This window comes from Parasteatoda tepidariorum, chromosome 4, assembly GCF_982258835.1.
Source record: "Parasteatoda tepidariorum strain Cologne lab strain chromosome 4, Ptep-v5.0, whole genome shotgun sequence".
NCBI lineage: Eukaryota > Metazoa > Arthropoda > Arachnida > Araneae > Theridiidae > Parasteatoda > Parasteatoda tepidariorum.
The window spans coordinates 83382197-83402595 of NC_141758.1; the positions used below are offsets into that span (position 1 = coordinate 83382197).

The 20399-nt window shown below is 32.8% G+C and overlaps 1 protein-coding gene across 1 annotated transcript in view; it reads left to right on the forward strand.

Annotated features, from left to right (window-relative positions):
* The window catches only part of LOC107446259 (glutamate receptor 3), a 30924-nt gene extending 13682 nt beyond the window's left edge, over window positions 1-17242 (forward strand). The window contains exons 6-15 of the mRNA XM_016060858.4: window positions 102-239; window positions 2656-2763; window positions 3546-3665; window positions 3762-3944; window positions 9598-9962; window positions 11659-11812; window positions 12510-12578; window positions 14034-14278; window positions 15750-15870; window positions 16944-17242. Of these exons, the coding sequence (XP_015916344.1) occupies window positions 102-239; window positions 2656-2763; window positions 3546-3665; window positions 3762-3944; window positions 9598-9962; window positions 11659-11812; window positions 12510-12578; window positions 14034-14278; window positions 15750-15870; window positions 16944-17078 (1638 nt within the window). The 3' untranslated portion in view covers window positions 17079-17242. The remainder of the gene's footprint in view (window positions 1-101; window positions 240-2655; window positions 2764-3545; window positions 3666-3761; window positions 3945-9597; window positions 9963-11658; window positions 11813-12509; window positions 12579-14033; window positions 14279-15749; window positions 15871-16943) is intronic.
* Window positions 17243-20399: the final 3157 nt, after the last annotated feature.

Below are 20399 nucleotides of genomic sequence, written 5' to 3' on the forward strand. Positions count from 1 at the left end.
TTTGGAATACTAAGTGGTCCATAACGTGGCTTATTTGAATTGTCCGAGCTTTAAAAACAAAATTTTGTACATAAACAGTTTTTTTCTTATTGTCTTTTCAGGATAGTGCCATATTGAATCATGAAGCTAGCACAGTTTTTCAAAACTTGTTCAATGAGCAAAGATCTTCTGATTTTTCCGGACAGAAGTTTGATTGCTTTAATTACAGCGCAGGGATATCACCTAACGATTTACAAAATGTAAGTGCGAAAACAGTTATTGCTCAGATTAAGTATTTAATCTTGATCATACGATATAGAATAAACAAATTTAAAATTGCGAAGCTACGGGTTTGGACATTGATAGCTGCAGACCATTTACTGATTGACTGTTCAGTGCTGCTGATAAAATAAAGTAAAATCTCATACTTTAAAATAATTTTGTTATAATAGATTTCTTTAAATGTATAATTTTAAAGGTTTAAGGTTAAATAAAAATAGTCAAAAAGAGTGCTTCTGCGAGATACTAATTACTTTTCAGCAACACCATCTGGCTAGAAGTAACAATCTTCATGGTTTAAGAATATCTTTTAAAGTTTGGGCTGGATACCTTAGCTTCTGTGATTTTAAACATGAACTTAGATATATGTGAACATTCGGGACAATGCTGCCCCCCCCCCCCCATCTCTGTGAAAATATTTCAGTGAAAGCATTTTTTTTTCCAGTCCAGTGGAATAATTGCTCCAATCACACATCGGCGTAGCCATTGCTTGACAAAATGAGTGTTCAAAAACTGGATTGGCTTTTTCAGAGCCCCAAAATAATTACCACAAAAATACAAAATAATTACCCTTTAGGCGAATTATGACGAAACTTTCATAGCCAAATCGAATCTTTTCACTACCAGCACTTACATGAGCTCTGCTAGATGCCTGAAAGTCACCATTCCTATGGCCACCTATCAAAAACAAGTAAAAAATGTCCCCAGACATGTCAGGGTGCCATCAATGTAAACGGTGGAACAACAACAATAACACATTAATATATGCTCTGAACTCTCCGAGTCCGTACCATGGGAGTCCGGTTATTTCTGGCCAAATAATGTGTCTCGAGAACTTCTCTAGACACCAGAATCATCGCTGGCTTTTACTATGACTACGAAGATAATGGACAACTAGTCAACTTTTCATTTTTGGACGTAGCCAAGTAAACTATTAACCGAGCTTGAAACTGAAACGTACATAAATGCATCACCCACAGGTCTGCCTTTGCTCTAAATATAAATAGTAACCGGATCTGAAGCGTGCTTACAGTTTGTCTAAAATAAGAACTCCTCCAGACATTCGTCTGGTCCTGTGGCGGTGACCATAGTAACGAGGTATGACTATTTCAAGTAAAGGTGTGGGGTCACTGTTTTGGAGTGGTTTCGGCTCGAGTCGGCGAGAGAAAGGGAATCTCTTCGGTCTATTGTGTTAGTCCAAGAGTGAAGCTACCCTCCCTAAAATGGGTCATTCTTGTTTCCATAGCACCAGATGGCTTCAGACTTTGTGGCGGGAGGAGTTCTTAGCTTAGAGTCTAAGCCTTAGACCAACTATAGAGATCTATCCTCTCCTCAAACATGCACAAAGCAGAGATCGTTACGTAATATACCCGTTTGAACCTCTTTCCAGGCTTCGGAGATCACCTTTTGTTGACAAATATCTGCATTGAAAATGAAACCGTTTAGAGGCCCCCCTTCTCCATTTTAGCTGTGTATTGAAACTGTAACCGTAATCGTTTCACATTGTTTAGATTGGGAGAGTCCTGTAATTTCTTGTTCCTAGAGCAACAGGCAACCTAAGACTTACAGCCGGAAGAAGTTCTTTTGGTAACCAGACAGTATCTTCATTTTTATATAAAAATCAAAATGTAAAGAGGGACTCAAAATAATATATATATTATTTATTAAATAATATACATATATATAATATTTATTAAATAATATAATATTTATTAAATAATACATATATATTTAAAAAATAAATAATACAGATATTAATAATACATATATTTGGATGAAGTTAAAAATCAAATAATTTTATTTCAACAAATCGCACTCTCATTTTAAAAGATTTTATTGTTTCTTGTTCACAAAATTTATTTAAAATCCAAAAATAAACCTTAAAACAAGATTCTTCTGTGGCACAAATCCAAAAGCATTCCAGAAAGGTAAGAAGCACGGCATCAAAATGGCCTCCGTATTTACCATATATGAATCCAGTGGATTTTTCTATTTGTTTCACCTTTAAGACAAGAGTTAGATCTAGAAATCAAAATACTATGGCAACCCTAAAACCATCATTAAACAAGAAGTGAGCGAAAAATATCAGAAAGTGAGTTGCAGTCCAATAACACAAAATTTTATGAGTCTTTTATCAGCTCTAGATCATGTTCAATAGTAGACAATTTAAAAATGTATAATTCTGCTGAATGTAGTAATGTTTCATAGGTATATTGTATAGTTGAAAGTCTGTCGGTGATATCTTGATAATAATAAAGATTTTAAATGTTTATATGTATTCAAATATTTTTTTGTCGTTCTATCTGAGATGTCAGTTTCTTTGATAACTTTTTAATAATACGAGTAAGTCTTTAAACTTATGAACTGTTTATTATTGTTATAAAAACGTTTATACAGGTGTTCGTGTCAGATGGACTAAGTGGGGAAATAAAATTTGATTCTGAGGGAAGAAGAAAAGATTACAAGCTTAATATCTATGAAGAAAGGCCAGTAGATTTGAGAAAGGTAATTTTATAAAAAAGAAGAAAAATTATAAAAAATTTAACTTGCGTAACCAGAGAAAGAAAAAAATTAAAAACAGGTTGAATTTTGTTAAAAAGGGATCTTTTAACAAACTTTTTAGATTAAAATATGTTGCCGAATTATTTAAATATAAGCATTAAATATCGTGGCATTGTTGGCTGAATTTTGTTTAACTTTTGGCTGTGTTCATTTTCGATAAAACGCCAAAACTCGATCTCTTATGTTAAAGGATCTCCAGTGATAATGACCTATAATGAAGAAGATTACTATCTGTCTCACAGAATTTTTATTCACGACATTATTAAATAAATAATTTATTTTTGATCAGAAATATGATCTTGTTTATAGCTCCTTAAATATATATAAAGATTATATTGCTTTTTTTTCCTTCTTCTCAAACTTGAATTATTTTACGCAGACAACTTTTTACTTGAAATATAAAAATCCGCTAACTCAATTAAATTGATCGCGTCAAACGATCGCACTCTTGGTGATTAAATATGCTAGCAAACACAAATTTCTTATGGTTACATATTAACTCTTTGTTATCAAATTCACTTTGAGCAGCCATCCACACCAAAAACATTCAGCGTTTTTTTATTTAGTGCCTTCATAAACTTGATACTGCGAAAATTAAACATTTCAAATTTTTTTTCGTTTCGAAATCCTCGTCAGAACCTTTATCAATAAAGCATTACAGCAATGCCTTTTTTTATCCTTCATACTTTTTTATATTGTGTGTGTACATAGTTCGTGTATTTCAGATAGGATGGTGGTCGGCTAACGAGGGTGTACAGCTTTCAGAAAAACATATGCAAATGTCTCCCACTTCGGCTGCTCAACAAGATGAACGTGCTACGCATTTTCGGGTTACAAGTATTATAGTAAGTATAATACAGTGATTTCCGATTTACCGAGATTGGATTACCTGTACCAGGATATGGTGCTATATCCCACTAAAATATATTTTCTGTTTTCAGAACAAACCATTTTTGTTCGAAAGCTCAGATGGCAATTTGCAAGGTTTCATTATTGATTTCCTAGAAGAACTGAAGACTGTCCTTCGTATATCATACACCTTAAATTTAGTGAAAGATGGTAAATATGGTATGGTGAATCCTGACGGCACATGGAATGGTATGATTGGAGAACTTTTGAGAGGTGTAAGTTACCATCATTTCTTTTTAGGGGTTACGTGAGATTTAAGGATTGAAAATAAGCATATTTTCTTTAGATTATTTTTAATATTATTAAATAAACTATTTTAATCAAACCGTATTAAACTCCATTCCGTTTCCTGCAACGGAGAGGAGTTTAATATGGCTTGAAGAAATTTTTTAATATTTTTAGAGTGTTGAGCTATATAGTATGGGTGAATTTTGCTGCAAATTTAATTCGAAGCTACGTTGAGTTTTAGTTTCGTACTTCTTAACCGATCTGACGTCTTGAACGAAGATCTTCGTTCTTATAAAGTTGCAGAAAAATAGAGAACGAAGAAGAATTTCTTTAAACCTTTCGAGCTCAAACGTGTCCGGAAAGAATATCTTCGTTCTTATAAAATTGCAGAAAAACAGAGAACAATGAAGAATTTCTTTGAATTTTTAGTGTTTAAATGAGGCAGGAACAAAGATCTTACAGACAAAACCAATTCTTTCTGACTCCAACAGATTAAGAAATGGTAGTTGCACCCCATCAGGCGTTCAAAATCTACTGGTTCAAGCACAAAAGCTAAACATATATCGAAAGAAAATGTAAAATTAGTGGTTATGAAAAAAAATCTTAAATATTTATAATTGGCCAAGTTTTGACGACACTTGGAAAAAGCTGTGAGACGCTAGGTTGGTTAAACTTGTTTATCTATATACATAATAATAAAAGCGGCTGTGTGTCTGTCTGTAATCACAATATATCGCCCCAGAAGCCTCGCCCAGGCACGAAACTTGACACAAAATTGTGTTTTGACATAATGAAGAAGTATTTTTTTTCTTTTTCGAAAATTTGGATTAGTTTTTTAGTTATCAGTCATTTTGTAAGAAAATCTACGCTTTTTCGTCTTCAAATAAGAGCCATATTAAAAAAACTATTAAAAAATGCATATCTCTTATAAATGTATGCTAATGCGAGCCTTGCAATTGAAATATTAAATTTCGACAACTTAAACCAATAATATACGAAGGAATTAATAATTTAATTGTAAGGTTCGCATTAGTTTACATTTATCAAAGTGGAGAAAAGTTTAACTTTTGTATTAAAAATGTGGCAACATATTCCATACGTAAATAGAACGCTTTGCTTTGATTTATTTGTCGCTGTTCATAATTGTTATAATAAGTTTTTCTTCTTCTTTCCACGCTCTATTTTTTTTTCTTAAGCGAAGACGATAATTTTTGTAGCAATGTAGAAATAGAAATTGATACCATAAAAAATTTTATAGAAATAGAAATTGATACCATAAAAAATTAATTCGTTTTTGGGGTAGACTATATTTGAAGGTGCCCCCGCCAAGTTGTGATCGAGGTTGATCGCCAAGCTGGGCGATGTTGAAAACCAATCGTTATTCTGATTAGTTTAGATTTTAATCGTGATTCTGATTGGTTAAGAATTTAGCGTTGTTTTTAAATGTAATTTCAGAGATCCGTTAGTTCTACTTTGGATACTGGCTGGTAAGGTTACTTTTGCTTCTGGTACTAAAAATGAATACTGTCAATAAGACAAATCTTAAGTTTCTGTACGATTTGAATAACAAAGGGAAAAAAGTAGTGATTGACTGGTGTATGAATGAAGGCTTAATTAGTAATAGATATAAATGTCCTATTTGTGGGAAATATGTCTCTGGTTGAACGTAAAGATTGATCAGATGGATTTGAATGGGTCGTGTGAAAGGTTCAAATGCTCCCAACATAAAAAGATCTATTAGAAAGGGATCGTAGTTTAGACAGTACCTAACTGCAATTAGAGAATTCTGTGCACCAAAATCTGAAGATATTCAAGCTTAATGAAGAAGTGAGTTATTTTTCTCTTTTTCTTTCTGTGCTTACTCCATTAATTATTTTTTCGATTCAAAATGTATTTTAGTGGGTTTATTAATTTTGATTCTATTCTGTTCACTGCAATTTTAAAAAGCTTTGTTTAAATTTTCAATTGTTTCATTGAAATATCACTATGTTTTGGCCGCTATTCCTGTTATCACGGAGTTCTGGCAACCAAGTAAGACGCCAAACATAAGTCGCCGATTTCGCCAAGGGGCACCCTCAAGTATATTTTCCCCCGTTTTTGTGTTCTTTTCATGTATTTAGCACTTTAGTTTTTTTTCTTAAGCGTTGTAGCCATATAATATATAAAATAGGAATGAAATTGTTTTTGAAGGAACGATCACACTTACCTTGGATCTCTTTGGTTTTTCTATTCTTTATTTTAACAGTTTTTATTAAATGTAATTAGTTATTTCAGAAAGTTTCAGTTTGCAGGTAAGCACTTAGATTTTAATACTGAAGTTTCATGATTTGCTTTCATAGTATGTTCTAAAGTATTCGTTGACTTCTTAAAAACCCGATTACTGACATGATGGCAGAACCGCCTTCCAAAAAACTTTGTATTTTGTCAAAGAAAAGGATATTAAGAGATTCTCAAGGAAGAAGAAGGGCCCAAGAAACGTCTGTGGAACGTCAAAGAAGGATGGAACATGACCGAATTTCGACAAGCAATTCTAGAGCCCAAGAAGTATCAGATAAACGTCAAAGAAGATTAGAAGAGGTTTTCACCTATTGGCCAATGATGATTTCGAAAGCAACTTTTGTATTATGCTTTTGCAATTTCTGAGGCCTTTTTTTTAAATAAAAAAAAAAAAAACAAGTCTCCACCTGATAGTTATATTATAGGTTAGGTTACCATAGGCCTTAGGTTACCATAGGCCTTATGTTACCATACCAAAGTTACATCTTCAAACATCCTCAAGAGCTATAACACATCTGCAACAGAACTGGATATGAAGACAAAATTGCAGGACAGGAACACTTTAATTATCCACTAATTTTCAGATTTCCTGCTATGTTTTAAAAAACTTTATTTGTGAAAACCGTTAGCGTGGCGGACAACTGGCCGTCTTTAGCGGCTAGTCTATACATAATAATAAAAGCGGCTGTGTGTCTGTCTGTAATCACAATATATCGCCCCAGAAGCCTCGCCCAGGCACGAAACTTGACACAAAATTATGTTTTGACATAATGAAGAAGTATTTTTTTTCTTTTTCAAAAATTTGGATTAGTTTTTTAGTTATCAGTCATTTTGTAAGAAAATCTATGCTTTTTCGTCTTCAAATAAGAGCCATATTAAAAAAACTATTAAAAAATGCATATCTCTTATAAATGTATGCTAATGCCAGCCTTACAATTGAAATATTAAATTTCGACAACTTAAACCAATAATATACGAAGGAATTAATAATTTAATTGTAAGGTTCGCATTTGTTTACATTTATCAAAGTGGAGAAAAGTTTAACTTTTGAATTAAAAATGTGGCAACATATTCCATACGTAAATAGAGCGCTTTGCTTTGATTTATTTGTCGCTGTTCATAATTGTTATAAAAAGTTTTTCTTCTTCTTTCCACGCTCTATTTTTTTTTTCTTAAGCGAAGACGATAATTTTTGTAGCAATGTAGAAATAGAAATTGATACCATAAAAAATTATATAGAAATAGAAATTGATACCATAAAAAATTAATTCGTTTTTGGGGTAGACTATATTTGAGGGTGCCCCCGCCAAGTTGTGATCGAGGTTGATCGCCAAGCTGGGCGATGTTGAAAACCAATCGTTATTCTGATTGGTTTAGATTTTAATCGTGATTCTGATTGGTTAAGAATTTAGCGTTGTTTTTAAATGTAATTTCAGAGATCCGTTAGTTCTACTTTGGATACTGGCTGGTAAGGTTACTTTTGCTTCTGGTACTAAAAATGAATACTGTCAATAAGACAAATCTTAAGTTTGTGTACGATTTGAATAACAAAGGAAAATAAGTAGTGATTGACTGGTGTATGAATGAAGGTTTAATTAGTAATAGATATAAATGTCCTGTTTGTGGGAAAGATGTCTCTGGTTGAACGTAAAGATTGATCAGATGGATTTGAATGGGTCGTGTGAAAGGTTCAAATGCTCCCATCATAAAAAGATCTATTAGAAAGGGATCGTAGTTTAGACAGTACCTAACTGCAATTAGAGAATTCTGTGCACCAAAATATGAAGATATTCAAGCTTAATGAAGAAGTGAGTTATTGTTCTCTTTTTCTTTCTGTGCTTACTCCATTAATTTTTGTTTCGATTCAAAATGCATTTTAGTGGGTTTATTAATTTTGATTCTATTCTGTTCACTGCTATTTTAAAAAGCTTTGTTTAAATTTTCAATTGTTTCATTGAAATATCACTATGTTTTGGCCGCTATTCCTGTTACCACGGAGTTCTGGCAAAGACGCCAAACATAAGTCGCCGATTTCGCCAAGGGGCACCCTCAAGTATATTTTTCCCCGTTTTTGTGTTCTTTTCATGTATTTAGCATTTTAGTTTTTTTCCTTAAGCGTTGTAGCCATATAATATATAAAATAGGAATTAAATTGTTTTTGAAGGAACGATCACACTTACCTTGGATCTCTTTGGTTTTTCTATTCTTTATTTTAACAGTTTTTATTAAATGTAATTAGTTATTTCAGAAAGTTTCAGTTTGCAGGTAAGCACTTAGATTTTAATACTGAAGTTTCATGATTTGCTTTCATAGTATGTTCTAAAGTATTCGTTGACTTCTTAAAAACCCGATTACTGACATGATGGCAGAACCGCCTTCCAAAAAACTTTGCATTTTATCAAAGAAAAGGATATTAAGAGATTCTCAAAGAAGAAGAAGAAGGGTAGACACCTGATAGTTATATTATAGGTTAGATTACCATAGGCCTTATGTTACCATACCAAAGTTACATCTTCAAACATCCTCAAGAGCTATAACACATCTGCAACAGAACTGGATATGAAGACAAAATTGCAGGACAGGAACACTTTAATTGTCCACTAATTTTCAGATTTCCTGCTATGTTTTAAAAAACTTTATTTGTGAAAACCGTTAGCGTGGCGGACAGCTGGCCGCCTTTAGCGGCTAGTATAAAATAAAACACTTAGATGATTTATTTACATATTACAGTTAAGCCTCTTGTTTGCCACTTAATTTGTGTATAATTTTGAGATTTGGTGTCCTATACTTGGACGTTGTTACAATATGGTGCTGAATTTCAAAATTATTGATATGTATTTTAAGAATATACAGGCTATTATATAAAGCCACTTATAATTGTCAGTAGTGCCGACCGACCTGTGTAGGGGGCAGGGAACTGTCCTTGCATCAGAAAGGTCTTGGGCTCGAATCCCGGGCAAGGCGTGGATGTTTCTTTCTCTCTCTGTGTGTTCTATGTCCTTTCTCCTTTGTGTGTGAATGTGACCCGCCCTATAAACAGGTTGTGGTTGTGTGAATGGCGTGGCAGAAGTCCAATTTCTGGTCGTAGATGGCGCCACTGAAAAACAGGAGCAATCGCACTCCCACTGCCTAAACAGGCATACGAAAAAAAAATTTCAGTAGTGAGCATGTTATGTTTACACGTTTAAATTTGTACGGAAACACGACTCAGCTTAACACTTTTGCAGTTAGTTCGCACCATATTATTGTTCAAAGTACCGATATCATGGTTCAACTTTAAACCTTATTTTATTAGAGTACAAAGTGTCGCAAACAATTAAATCATTATTTCATACTAAGTATTATTTTTCATTTGCTCCACAGGAAGCAGATATGATAGTCAGTGATCTAACAAAAACAAAATTCCGTGAAGCTGTAGTAGATTACAGCAAACCTTTCATGACATTTGGACTGAATATCCTGATGAAGAAACCGGATAATATTCAGCACGAGAGGTCATCATTCAGTCCTTTCAGCTTTTTGAAGGTGTGGTCAGCCGAGACATGGACTGTCGTCATACTGTCTCTGTTAGTGTTGTCTGGGACATGTTACCTAATTAGCAGATATGTGGCACCACCAGACCGGGTACGAGCCTTGGAATCTAAAGGGACTGATAATCTTTCACCCTGTGGCAGCTTGTGGTTCACGTGTTCATCGTTGTTACTGAGAGACACGGGTATCTATCCCAGGTAAGTGTGTTGAATTATTCAACAAAACCTATTTTAAAGAGGTCTACCTCTAGAATTTCTGTATCTGAATTAGAGAGTTAGGACGTACGTTTAACAATCTGTGGTTAGCTGAAAGCCAAAATTTCCTGAACTTCCGGGTAGGTTTTACATGGAATCATTGATAATGTATATTTATCTCGTAAAACCTCAAAATAATTAAAATTTATTCCTTTTTTTTCTTCCTTGCATAAATTTTTTCTTATCTAAATTATTCAAAGTTAAATATATACGCAAAAATAATGTTAAATCTGTACATTTCATTACATAAAACACTAATATGTATATTGTTAAAAAGTCGATGAAATTTCTTTTCCGAGTGGGTAACGAAAAACTGAAAATAGAAATATCAAGCGAGTGAGCACTCAAAAGCATGGAAATTAAAACAATCTCTAATAAAAGAAGGTACTAACTAACTAACGACATCTATTAAAGAAAAGAAACGCATCGCATATCTGATTTAAGCGTAAATTATTATCATCTAGGCAAGCTTTTTCAAATACCATAAATTGAGCTTTAAATTAGGGGTCAATAACGTTATGCTGTACGTTAGTGGCCTATCATTGTGTTAAAAAAAATTGTTTAATGGAAAAGTGAAAACGGTCTTAAAATTATTTCAGGTGATAATTAGTAGAACAAAATTCGTAGCTGATGCTTATACATAATTAACGAACTAGAATGTTTAGTGTTTCATTAAAAACAAAACAATAAAAAAGAACAAACTTAGCGCGGATCAGCAATAGAGGATACTTTAAAAATAACAACTTAACTATTAGATATGATAGCATGATATTGCTGCTTTAGCTAAGCAAAAACAATACATTTAGGTTCAAATGGTAATGATCCCTTTAGTAGTGTAAGTTATTTTTATAATATCTCAGTATCATCATAATTTTGCCTGTTTCAGATAATAATAAAATTCTAATAAGATTAATTAATTCTACTTGAATTTTTTTTTAAAATTTAAATAAAATACAAACCTGTTAGAAATTAAAACATTTAGTAGCCAACACTGAAATTGACTGTTACTAAATTTCGTTGACTGAACTATCTTATGTAACAGATGTGTAGCTCGTAAGATTTTTCAAATTTATTGATAGCCTCTAGCGCAAAATGTTTCAGATCCTTACTTTAAACTTTTGATGCAGATGGGACACCGGTGTTCCTTTCATATTTTTTTTCTGACTCTTAATTACAAGCAAAAATATATCATGGTATTTTTTTATTATAAAAAACAGTCTAATAGTTACTAAAAATGTCTGTTAGAGTATCGGAATTACATTTGTACTGAAAAAAAGTAGTATAAAATTTCTTTTTCTCATTTATATTCAAAATTTTATCAGTAACTGATTTTGTAAATAAATTTCAATGATGAAAAACTGTTTCTTCTAGATCTAAATAACTGCAAATTTGTGAAATTGTTTAGAATATTTCATTCACAACGCAAAAAAAGGACACCGGTGTCTCATGTTGTATTTCAGAATCATCAACTATTAAGTTGCGAAATATAATATTTTAACTTATTTCGACCTAAATTAATACAATATGTTTAGTAAAAATTCTGCGTCGAAGGACAAAGCAATATCATTCTTATAGTGTGAGATTCTGTAATTCATCATTTAATTTAATTTCGCCGTTTTCTGATTTATTTCATCTACAGGACGTTCTCCCATCGTGTCTGGGCATGTTTGTGGTGGATGATGTGCTTCTTTCTTGCTATAGCTTACGTTTCTCACCTTAGTGCCTCCCTCTTACAGACAAGGAGAAGCATCACAACTACCCATTCTATTAAGAAGTCTCAGGAAGTCATTCAAGTAAGAAGTAATTTACAATCAGTCTTGGACACCAGAGCGTAAAAATCACGTTGATCACAAAACTGAAATAATTTATTACAGATTACATGCAACGTTGACGAAATTACAGAAAGTACAAAATGATTTTGATTTCAATTCAAGGCGGGAAATCTTTCAAAAATTGTGAGGAAAGTAGGAGTACTTGCGCTAACTCTTAACAATATTCATAAATGCGAAAATAATCGCGGGATTTAAAGAGATCTGACTAGTTAAGAAACTCAAATGGTAACGGGAGCTCTGTGCCTGCTGGCAATACAAGTTACTGTCAAATTCTGGTCACTCCAAGCACTGAATTTTATTGGCAATCGAAATTTCTACCACTTTTGATATATGTATTATTCAACTAAAACAAGTTGGCTAGAGTGATTAAATCGTTGTTGGATTTCTATGCACTGATATTATCTTTGAAAATACGGAATCGCCTATTTTATTTTAAGCAATGGCTGTTCCTAAACAAACGAGAAAAATTCGCTTTCTCATTTGTTTAGTCTCATGTCTCTCTCCAGCGATCTATTGAAATTTTCGAATGGTTCTGGGGGTTCGGTGGCTAAAACTCCTTTCACCTACTGTCCAAATTTCAGGACACTAGCACAAACAGTTCAGCCAAACACACACACAAACTCTTCCTTTTATTAACATACATTTTTTTCTCATGCAGGACGCACTTGAAAAAGGTAAACCAGATCTAGGAACTCTAATTGCTGGATCAACTAATCAGTTCTTTATGGTAAGATATATTTCATTTTATTTTTCACTAGTGGTGATGAATAATCGATGTTACATTTAACGAACCCCTAATTTTGAACCTAACTCAGCTGAGTGCCTTAAACGTTAAATAAACCTTTAATATCAAGCTATTCCATGCTACTCAACCAAATACAGGGTGTCACAGTTAAACGTTCCAGAACTCCTAAGAGGGGTGGGGTGCATCCTGACGACTCGAAATCATATAGCAATGTGGGGTCGGAAGTGCTTTCCTGAAGCGGTGATATACACAGAAGCACCATAAAGAAAAAGAGACCGTAAGTGAAAAATCGTTTTAATAATACATTGAAAAAAGCATAAGGTACATGGGTCAAAGTAAGTGTTCGAAGTTTCTGCCACCGGCTACAATGCACACCTTACATCTCCGGTGCATGGACATCCGAACATTCTGCAATACTCCAGGTATATCTCGAATTTCTCCGGCAGCTACTGCTACTGCGATTCTTGCAACCAGCTCCTCAGCATTGTCAACAGGGGTGTCATAAACCGGTGTTTTCATATGACCCCAGAAATAAAGATCAAGACATGATAGGTCGGGTGACCGAGGAGGCCAACGCACTGGAAAGCATTTCCGACCCCGCATTGCTATATGATTTCGAGTCGTCAGGATGCACTCTACCCCTCTTAGGAGTTCTGAAACGTTTAACTGAGACACGCTGTATACATTAATGTTTAGAATTCTTCTCAAAAATTGAAGAAGAAAAAATACATAAAACAAAAATATTGAAATCGTTAGAATCGCTTCTGAGGAAGGCAGTATAGAAAACAGTATAACATATTTATTATTATCTAGTTAAACTTTGGGGTGTTTCTAATAATTATACTCTCTTTTCCTTGTGTATGACAGAATTTGTTCGCATTAAAAGAAAAGAAGAAAAATAAAATAATAACAATAAAGTTCGTATACAAATGTAAAATGTATTTTCCACAAAATTTTTAAGTTACTTGAATTATTACTTTCTGCATTAAAAGTTAAAATTGGTTCCAAGTATAACACTCTCCCCTAATGCCTATAATAATACGAAAGGAGGTCATTATAGTTTGTCTAAAATAAGAACTCCTCCAGACATTCGTCTGGACCTGTGGCAGTGACTATGGTAACGAGGTATGACTATTTCAAGAAGGGGTGCAGGGTCACTGTTTTGGAGTGGTTTCGGGTCGGCAAACGAAAGGGTATCTTTTTCTTCGGTCTATTTGTGTTAGTCCTAAGAGTGAAACTACCCTTCCTAAAATGCACCATTCTTGTTTCCATAGCACCAGACGGCCTCAGACTTTGTGGCAGGAGGAGTTCTTAGCTTAAACATCTACACATTACGGGCCGAGTCACTGATTAAATAAAAACAAACGTTTGATGATTTTTTATCGAATGCAAAACTTTTTTCATTTTAAAAAGGCTGCTTTTTATTCTCCTCTTTAGAACTCAAGCATCGGAATGTATGAGAGGTATGGGCGATATATGGAGAAAAATCCAGATGTTCTGACCAGAACATACGCAGAAGGAGCGAAAAGAGTTCGAGAATCGGATGGAGCTTATGCTTTCATCATGGAATCACCATCCAGTGACTTCTATGCCAACACTCAGCCATGTGACCTGTTTGTTTCTGCTAGTTATCTCACTACGAAGACTCACGCTATAGCCTTGCCAAAGAACTCTAATAACAAGTATTTTATTACCTTTGAAATTTTACATATAGCATAAATATCAAACTTTTAAATATTTTTTACTCTCCCCCCTCCCCTTTGTCACTAAGTGTCACGCTATTCTATATAAATATAGAGCATATTTCACATTTTATTTTTTGACTCCAATTATGTGTATTAATATCGAATGTGAGAACATCAATATCAACTATTATTACCACGTTTATATCAACTTGCCTTCGTGTATGTCTGTTAGGGTCGAATTTTGTAATCGATTTTAAGCTAACTTCCTGACTAGCTACAGATCTCAAATCTGGCGCATAGTTCAGAATTGGATGACAATGCATGAAACTGAAGAGAAAGAAGACATACAAAGTAAAATAAAATTAAAGAAAAACTAATATTTTCGCGATTGTTTTTTGTTGTTGATTCGATTATTTCAAATTAGTGTCACATGTCAGTTGAAACGTTTCGTGTACAGTGAGTGAAAAAATATTGAGATTTTGGAAGTGAGTACAAAAATAAAAATAACATTTTTAAAAATTACGTTTTTGTAGTGGAGAATAATAAATAAAAAATTGACAAACGAAAACCGTGGGACGCATGAAATACATAACAGTACATATATACACATCTTCTTACTCATACACATGCATATACACAAACATATTCTACATACACATCCACATTAAGATACAATTACAGATATACATACACATATTCTCATGAGCACACATACACACACTAATATAACATTACTGTAATGTATTTCATGCGCCCCAAGTTTTTCGTTTTTCAAATTTTTATTTTTTATTATTATTCTCCACTACAAGAACGTGGTTTTTAAAAATGTTATTTTTTATTTATGTATGATTCAATCAGAATGAGTTAGCAATTGTAGAGAAGGCTTAGCGGACGAGTTCACTTTTTCAATGGTTGGGAAAGTGATAGCGCTTGGAATATGAGCAAAATAGTACGTCAACACATTGGCATACATTTCATTCTTTGGTTCACTAGAATAGAAACCTGTATTTAATTAGTTGGAATTGATTTCTTTTACATTTTTCTTTCTGAGCAACACAAAATGTCTCTTAAAGAGAAAACAGTGTGTTTCAAAGAACAAATCATAAGTCAAAACCATAAACATAAGCTGTTTTTGAAAAACAAAATCTAGTAGACATAAACTTGTTGATTATTTTTTTAATATATTTTCTTTTTATTGATTATAAATTATATTGCTGGCTGAGCCCTTATCTCTTTTTTTCACTCTCACGATGAATGCTGTATTTCCAAAAACTCGTTAAAAATCATATAAATCGATTTAGTTAGTTTTAATCTATTTTATTATATGAAAAATAGTAGACATAGAAATATAATATCAAAATTATTAACCAACTCATGTTGGATGTTTTTATTTTATACAAAATGTGTGAACGTACCCATATAAAAGCTTTTTAAATGTTTACATTTGAATATTTTTTCTGCATTTTAGAGATATGATAGATCATGGCGTTCTGTTACTGTTAGAAAGTGGTACTCTCCGCATGCTCTATGAAAAATGGTGGCATACCTATTCTTTCAATTGTGAGGATCCTAACATGGACATCTTAACCGTAAGTTTTCTATTCATGAAACATCACGCTAGTACATAATTAAATAAAACATGCATCACTTATTGTTTCATTTAAATTGACGCAATAAATGTATATGTTCTATTTATATCAGAAAAATAGCAAAAATAACAAAAAGCAAAGAATGTTTACAGAATTTGATCATGCAAGGCTTAAGTTCAAACTAAGAATTATCATGTGTCTGAAAAAAACAAACTATTTGAAAAATGAATCAAAGGCAATAAATATGAATGGTGAGCTGCATTTGCTTTAAAAACCAGAACACTTATACATCTGAAAATAGTTAACTAAGTTCGAAAACTATGAACATTTTTTTTTTGCTGAATTACAGGCTATTACATATTACAACTGAAATAGTCACACAGACAGCAGCTATTTATATTTTTAAAACCGCGCTACTTTGCAAGAAAAGGTTCTTTAGAAAAATATGATTAAAAATTTTTATGTTTTAGCAGCACCATCTGTATACAAAATTTGTAACTAATTTCATAATTTACTGAGAATAAATTATATCATATTCTCACCTTAGCAGAATATAGCAAATTGTATTTTTTATTTCCTTGCATTTTTCTTGTCTTTTCAAAGCATTAATTATTTTTAAGACATGCAGTACAATTTGCTGTTTTTTTTTTCTCTTAATAGATAAGGTTTTCAACACAAAAATAAAATGCCTTAACTCTATTCCCATTAGACAACTACTGTACAAGGAAATAATTTTAAATAAAAGACTTTTTTACAATTTGGTAACTCAAAAACTATTCAACAGTTTTCGTAAAAATTTTGTATTTTGTCAAAATTTTATTCTTTAAAAAAAATTTTTTATAAAGGAATTTTATAAATTTCTTTCAGATCATTTTGCAATACAAAAAGTTCAATGACATTTCTACAGATGAAAAAAATCATATTTTCAATTATTAAGGTTGCTTATTCTTAGTGTATTCAATTCCTGGTTAAAAAGAAGCAAAAATGAATCATTACATTGCAGATTAAAATTATATATTTTTAAAAGGTTGGTGGATGCACTGAAATTAACATATTTTTTTTTCCCTTTGCAGAAAGTTTACAACAAGTCCCTAAGACTGCATGAAGTTTCAGGAGCCTTTTACATACTAATAATAATAACTCTCGTATCATTGGCAGCAGCTGCTATTGAAAAGTACACATCCGCTAAAAAGATCACGCTTGACTAACTGAAAACATCATATAAAGATCTCGTGTATTTGATGAGTTGTTCAACTGACATAACTGCTGGAAAGTGAAATTCTGTACAAAAGATTTTGTTGATTTTATGCTTTACTTATAGTATGATGTCATTATTTATTGTTAGAAATAAAGTTACAGGTATTTTTATTAATATTTTAGCTTATCAGTTGTTTTTTTAAAGAAAACATTTAAAAAATTTGTTTGCTTGTGTTTTTTAAAGAAAAACACAAGCAAACATTTCAATGATAAAGCACTCATATATTAGGAAGGAAAACTGTAAGAATTGTATTACATGTTTTGTTTAAAAATTAATTAGATTAGTTGCTAAGAAAATGAAACTAAATTCCATGTTAAATTGATTATAATAGTGTGCCTAGTTGCCATATTGTGGTATTAGAAAACTAGAATACATTGTTCCATGGAATCCAAAAATTTTTTTTTACAATGAATTCCACAAACAATCTTTGATAGCATGGCTGAGGTAACTCTAAAAATATTTGCTTTAGTTATTTTCTCCGACAAAAACACAACAATAAATTTAATAAAGAATTACTGATTAACTCAATATTTGAACTGGTGCAAAATCACTATCTGCTTAAACTGGCAACTATAATTGTGCCCAGAGATTTTTATAAGGGTGGGCCATTTTAGTTATAAACATTTTCACAATACAAAAAAAAAAAGAAAGAAAGAAAGCAGGTTCAAAAAGTCATCTTTAAAATTTTAGAATGAGGTGACCAATCTTCGAATCCTAGCGATGGCTGGTTAATACGTATTCTACTCCCGGCTTGCACTGGCTAGAGTGCTGACGTAAGATATCTTTAGTGGTAGACAGATCATGCGTTAGAACCCCCTACCCGTGAGAGGCTTTTCTCTCCATTTAACTCAAGTACTGGTTAGTTCTATCAAAAAGTTATTTGATACAGGAGTTCCCTTGTCTTCTGGATTGGGTTCAAAATTACAAGATAATGGAGATGACGAGTGAATAAATTTCAAAATAGCAAGATCACTGCGTATAGGAAGGGAGATGGTATTGGCTAGCGTTTATTTAATTTCGGCTATTGAATTTGTTTTCACATGCGCTCCAGACTTATTTCATTCTCAAAATTTTTTACATAATATCAGTACTAAGTTTTACCTTGAAGAGCAAAAAAAGAAAACAGGTATACCTGCCTAATATCGTGCAGGGCCCCCGCGAGCACGCAGAAGTGCCGCAACACGACGGGGTATGGATTCGATTAACGTGTGAAGTAGTGCTGGAGATAATTGACATCATGAATCCTGCAGGGCTGTCCATAAACCAGTGGGAGTAAGAGGGGGTGGGGATATCTTCTGAACATCATGTTGCAAGGCATCCCAAATATGTTCATGTCTGGGGTGGAACGTAGATCTACCTCCACGTGGTGCACCCTGGGCAACGCTCTGGCGGCTAAATGATCTACAACTCGGGCATGGGGCCCTCGCTGAATAGTAACTCATTGTTGCGTGTATTACAGTGAAATGCGGGTGGACTGTCCCACTCCAAGAAAGCTGAGCTCTGCAAAATGAAAGCTCTGTCGCCTTGGGCAGGACATGGACCTGCCCCATATTTCCGTCTGTCCTGCGCTCATCTCCACTACTGTGAGGCTAGGGTCCGTATGGGCTAAGCATGTCACTATGCATTCTATTCATCTCTTTTTGCCTTGTTTTTCTTCTATTTTATCCTTTTTGTTCTTTTAAATTGGCCTGCCATTGGAAATAAAATAAAAAAAAGTGTTCATATCCGGGGATTTTGGTGGATTTCCGATACTCCCGATATACTCGTGAAATGGTCGTACGTGAAAACCCAAATTTCATTGCTATCTCGGAGATGCTATGTCCCATGTCCCTTGCGCCGACTATAACACCACGTTCAAACTCACTTAAATCTGTATAACCTGGCATTGTAGCAGCAGTAACCGATCTAAGAACTGTGCTAGACACTCGTTGTCTTATATACGCATTGCCGATTGCAGTGCTGTACTTTGATTGGCTCCATACCCCTTTATTTGCATACTCATGCCTGTACGAGTTTTTTTTTGGCTCTTCAGTGTATTTTCACAACTTTTGACTCTAATAGAAACTATCTCAAAATTGTGTGAATTGAAAATAGTATTTCTTTTGCACAATTTTAATAATCAAAACAAATATTTATTTGGTCGTATGCACGATACATTCTATACATTTGAAATGAGAAAAAAATACTATTCACAGTCACAGATCTTATAAAAATTTAACCCCTATATTACTGTTACTATTTTTTTTTCACCATCAGTGCATTTACAAAATTCAGTTAATTGCATTATTGTTTCCTATTGCACAGCCATTTCTGTCATTAAAATTAATTTTTTGGAAATATTAGGTCAAAACACATGTTTTAAAATCAATTTAGTAATATATCTTCACACTGCAATAAAATCAATAACAAATTTATTAAATAGAAATAAAGAAAATGAAAAGCTAATTTATTGAGGCAAAATTTTCAGCTATTTTCTAAAATTGCATCAACACCTTCCACCTTTTCTGTATTATTTTCCTAATAAATTATTAACCAACAACTCTTACTCTGTTACAGAGACTAACAGTGGGACCACCCCTATATTTATGCTCAATTAAAACATACTGTTTTGAACCTCTGCTTCTATCAACACCTACGAAATGACATATATATACATCGGACAGCAGCTTTTTAAAGCAGACAATTATTAATTCAATCATCTATAATTTCTTTATTTGCAAAGAAAAATAAAGCATGGTGATAGTCCTTCTCATAGTGCAGTGATAGATTTTAGTAGCTAATTTATTAAAAAAAAAAATTCTGATTTTTTGAAAAAAGTTGTTTTTGCCTAGATTTTGACGAAAATAGTTGCCTTTTATTCATATCCGTCTTTTAATTCAACAGCAACAACCCTGTGAAAGCTCTTTATGTGGATTCAATATTGCAACTACAACAACGAATGGGAACTATAAATTATCAATTCAAAAAATAAAAAAAAAGTTTTGTAACAAATTTTTTTTGAAGGCATTGGTACCATAATAAAATTAAGAAAAATTTCTTTTTATATTTAATTGAACAATATATTAAACACTAATAATAACTTCAGAAGTTCTATTATTTTAAACAATACATATGAAAGCAATGCTGAATTGCAAAGAAGAAAAAAAAGGTTAACCCATTGTGATTGTATGGCAGAGAGTTCAATCAGTGATTCTTAATGAATATCAACAAAATACAACTGCATTAGTACTCAGAATTTAAAATGCTTTGCTAATGTTAAAACACACAACTC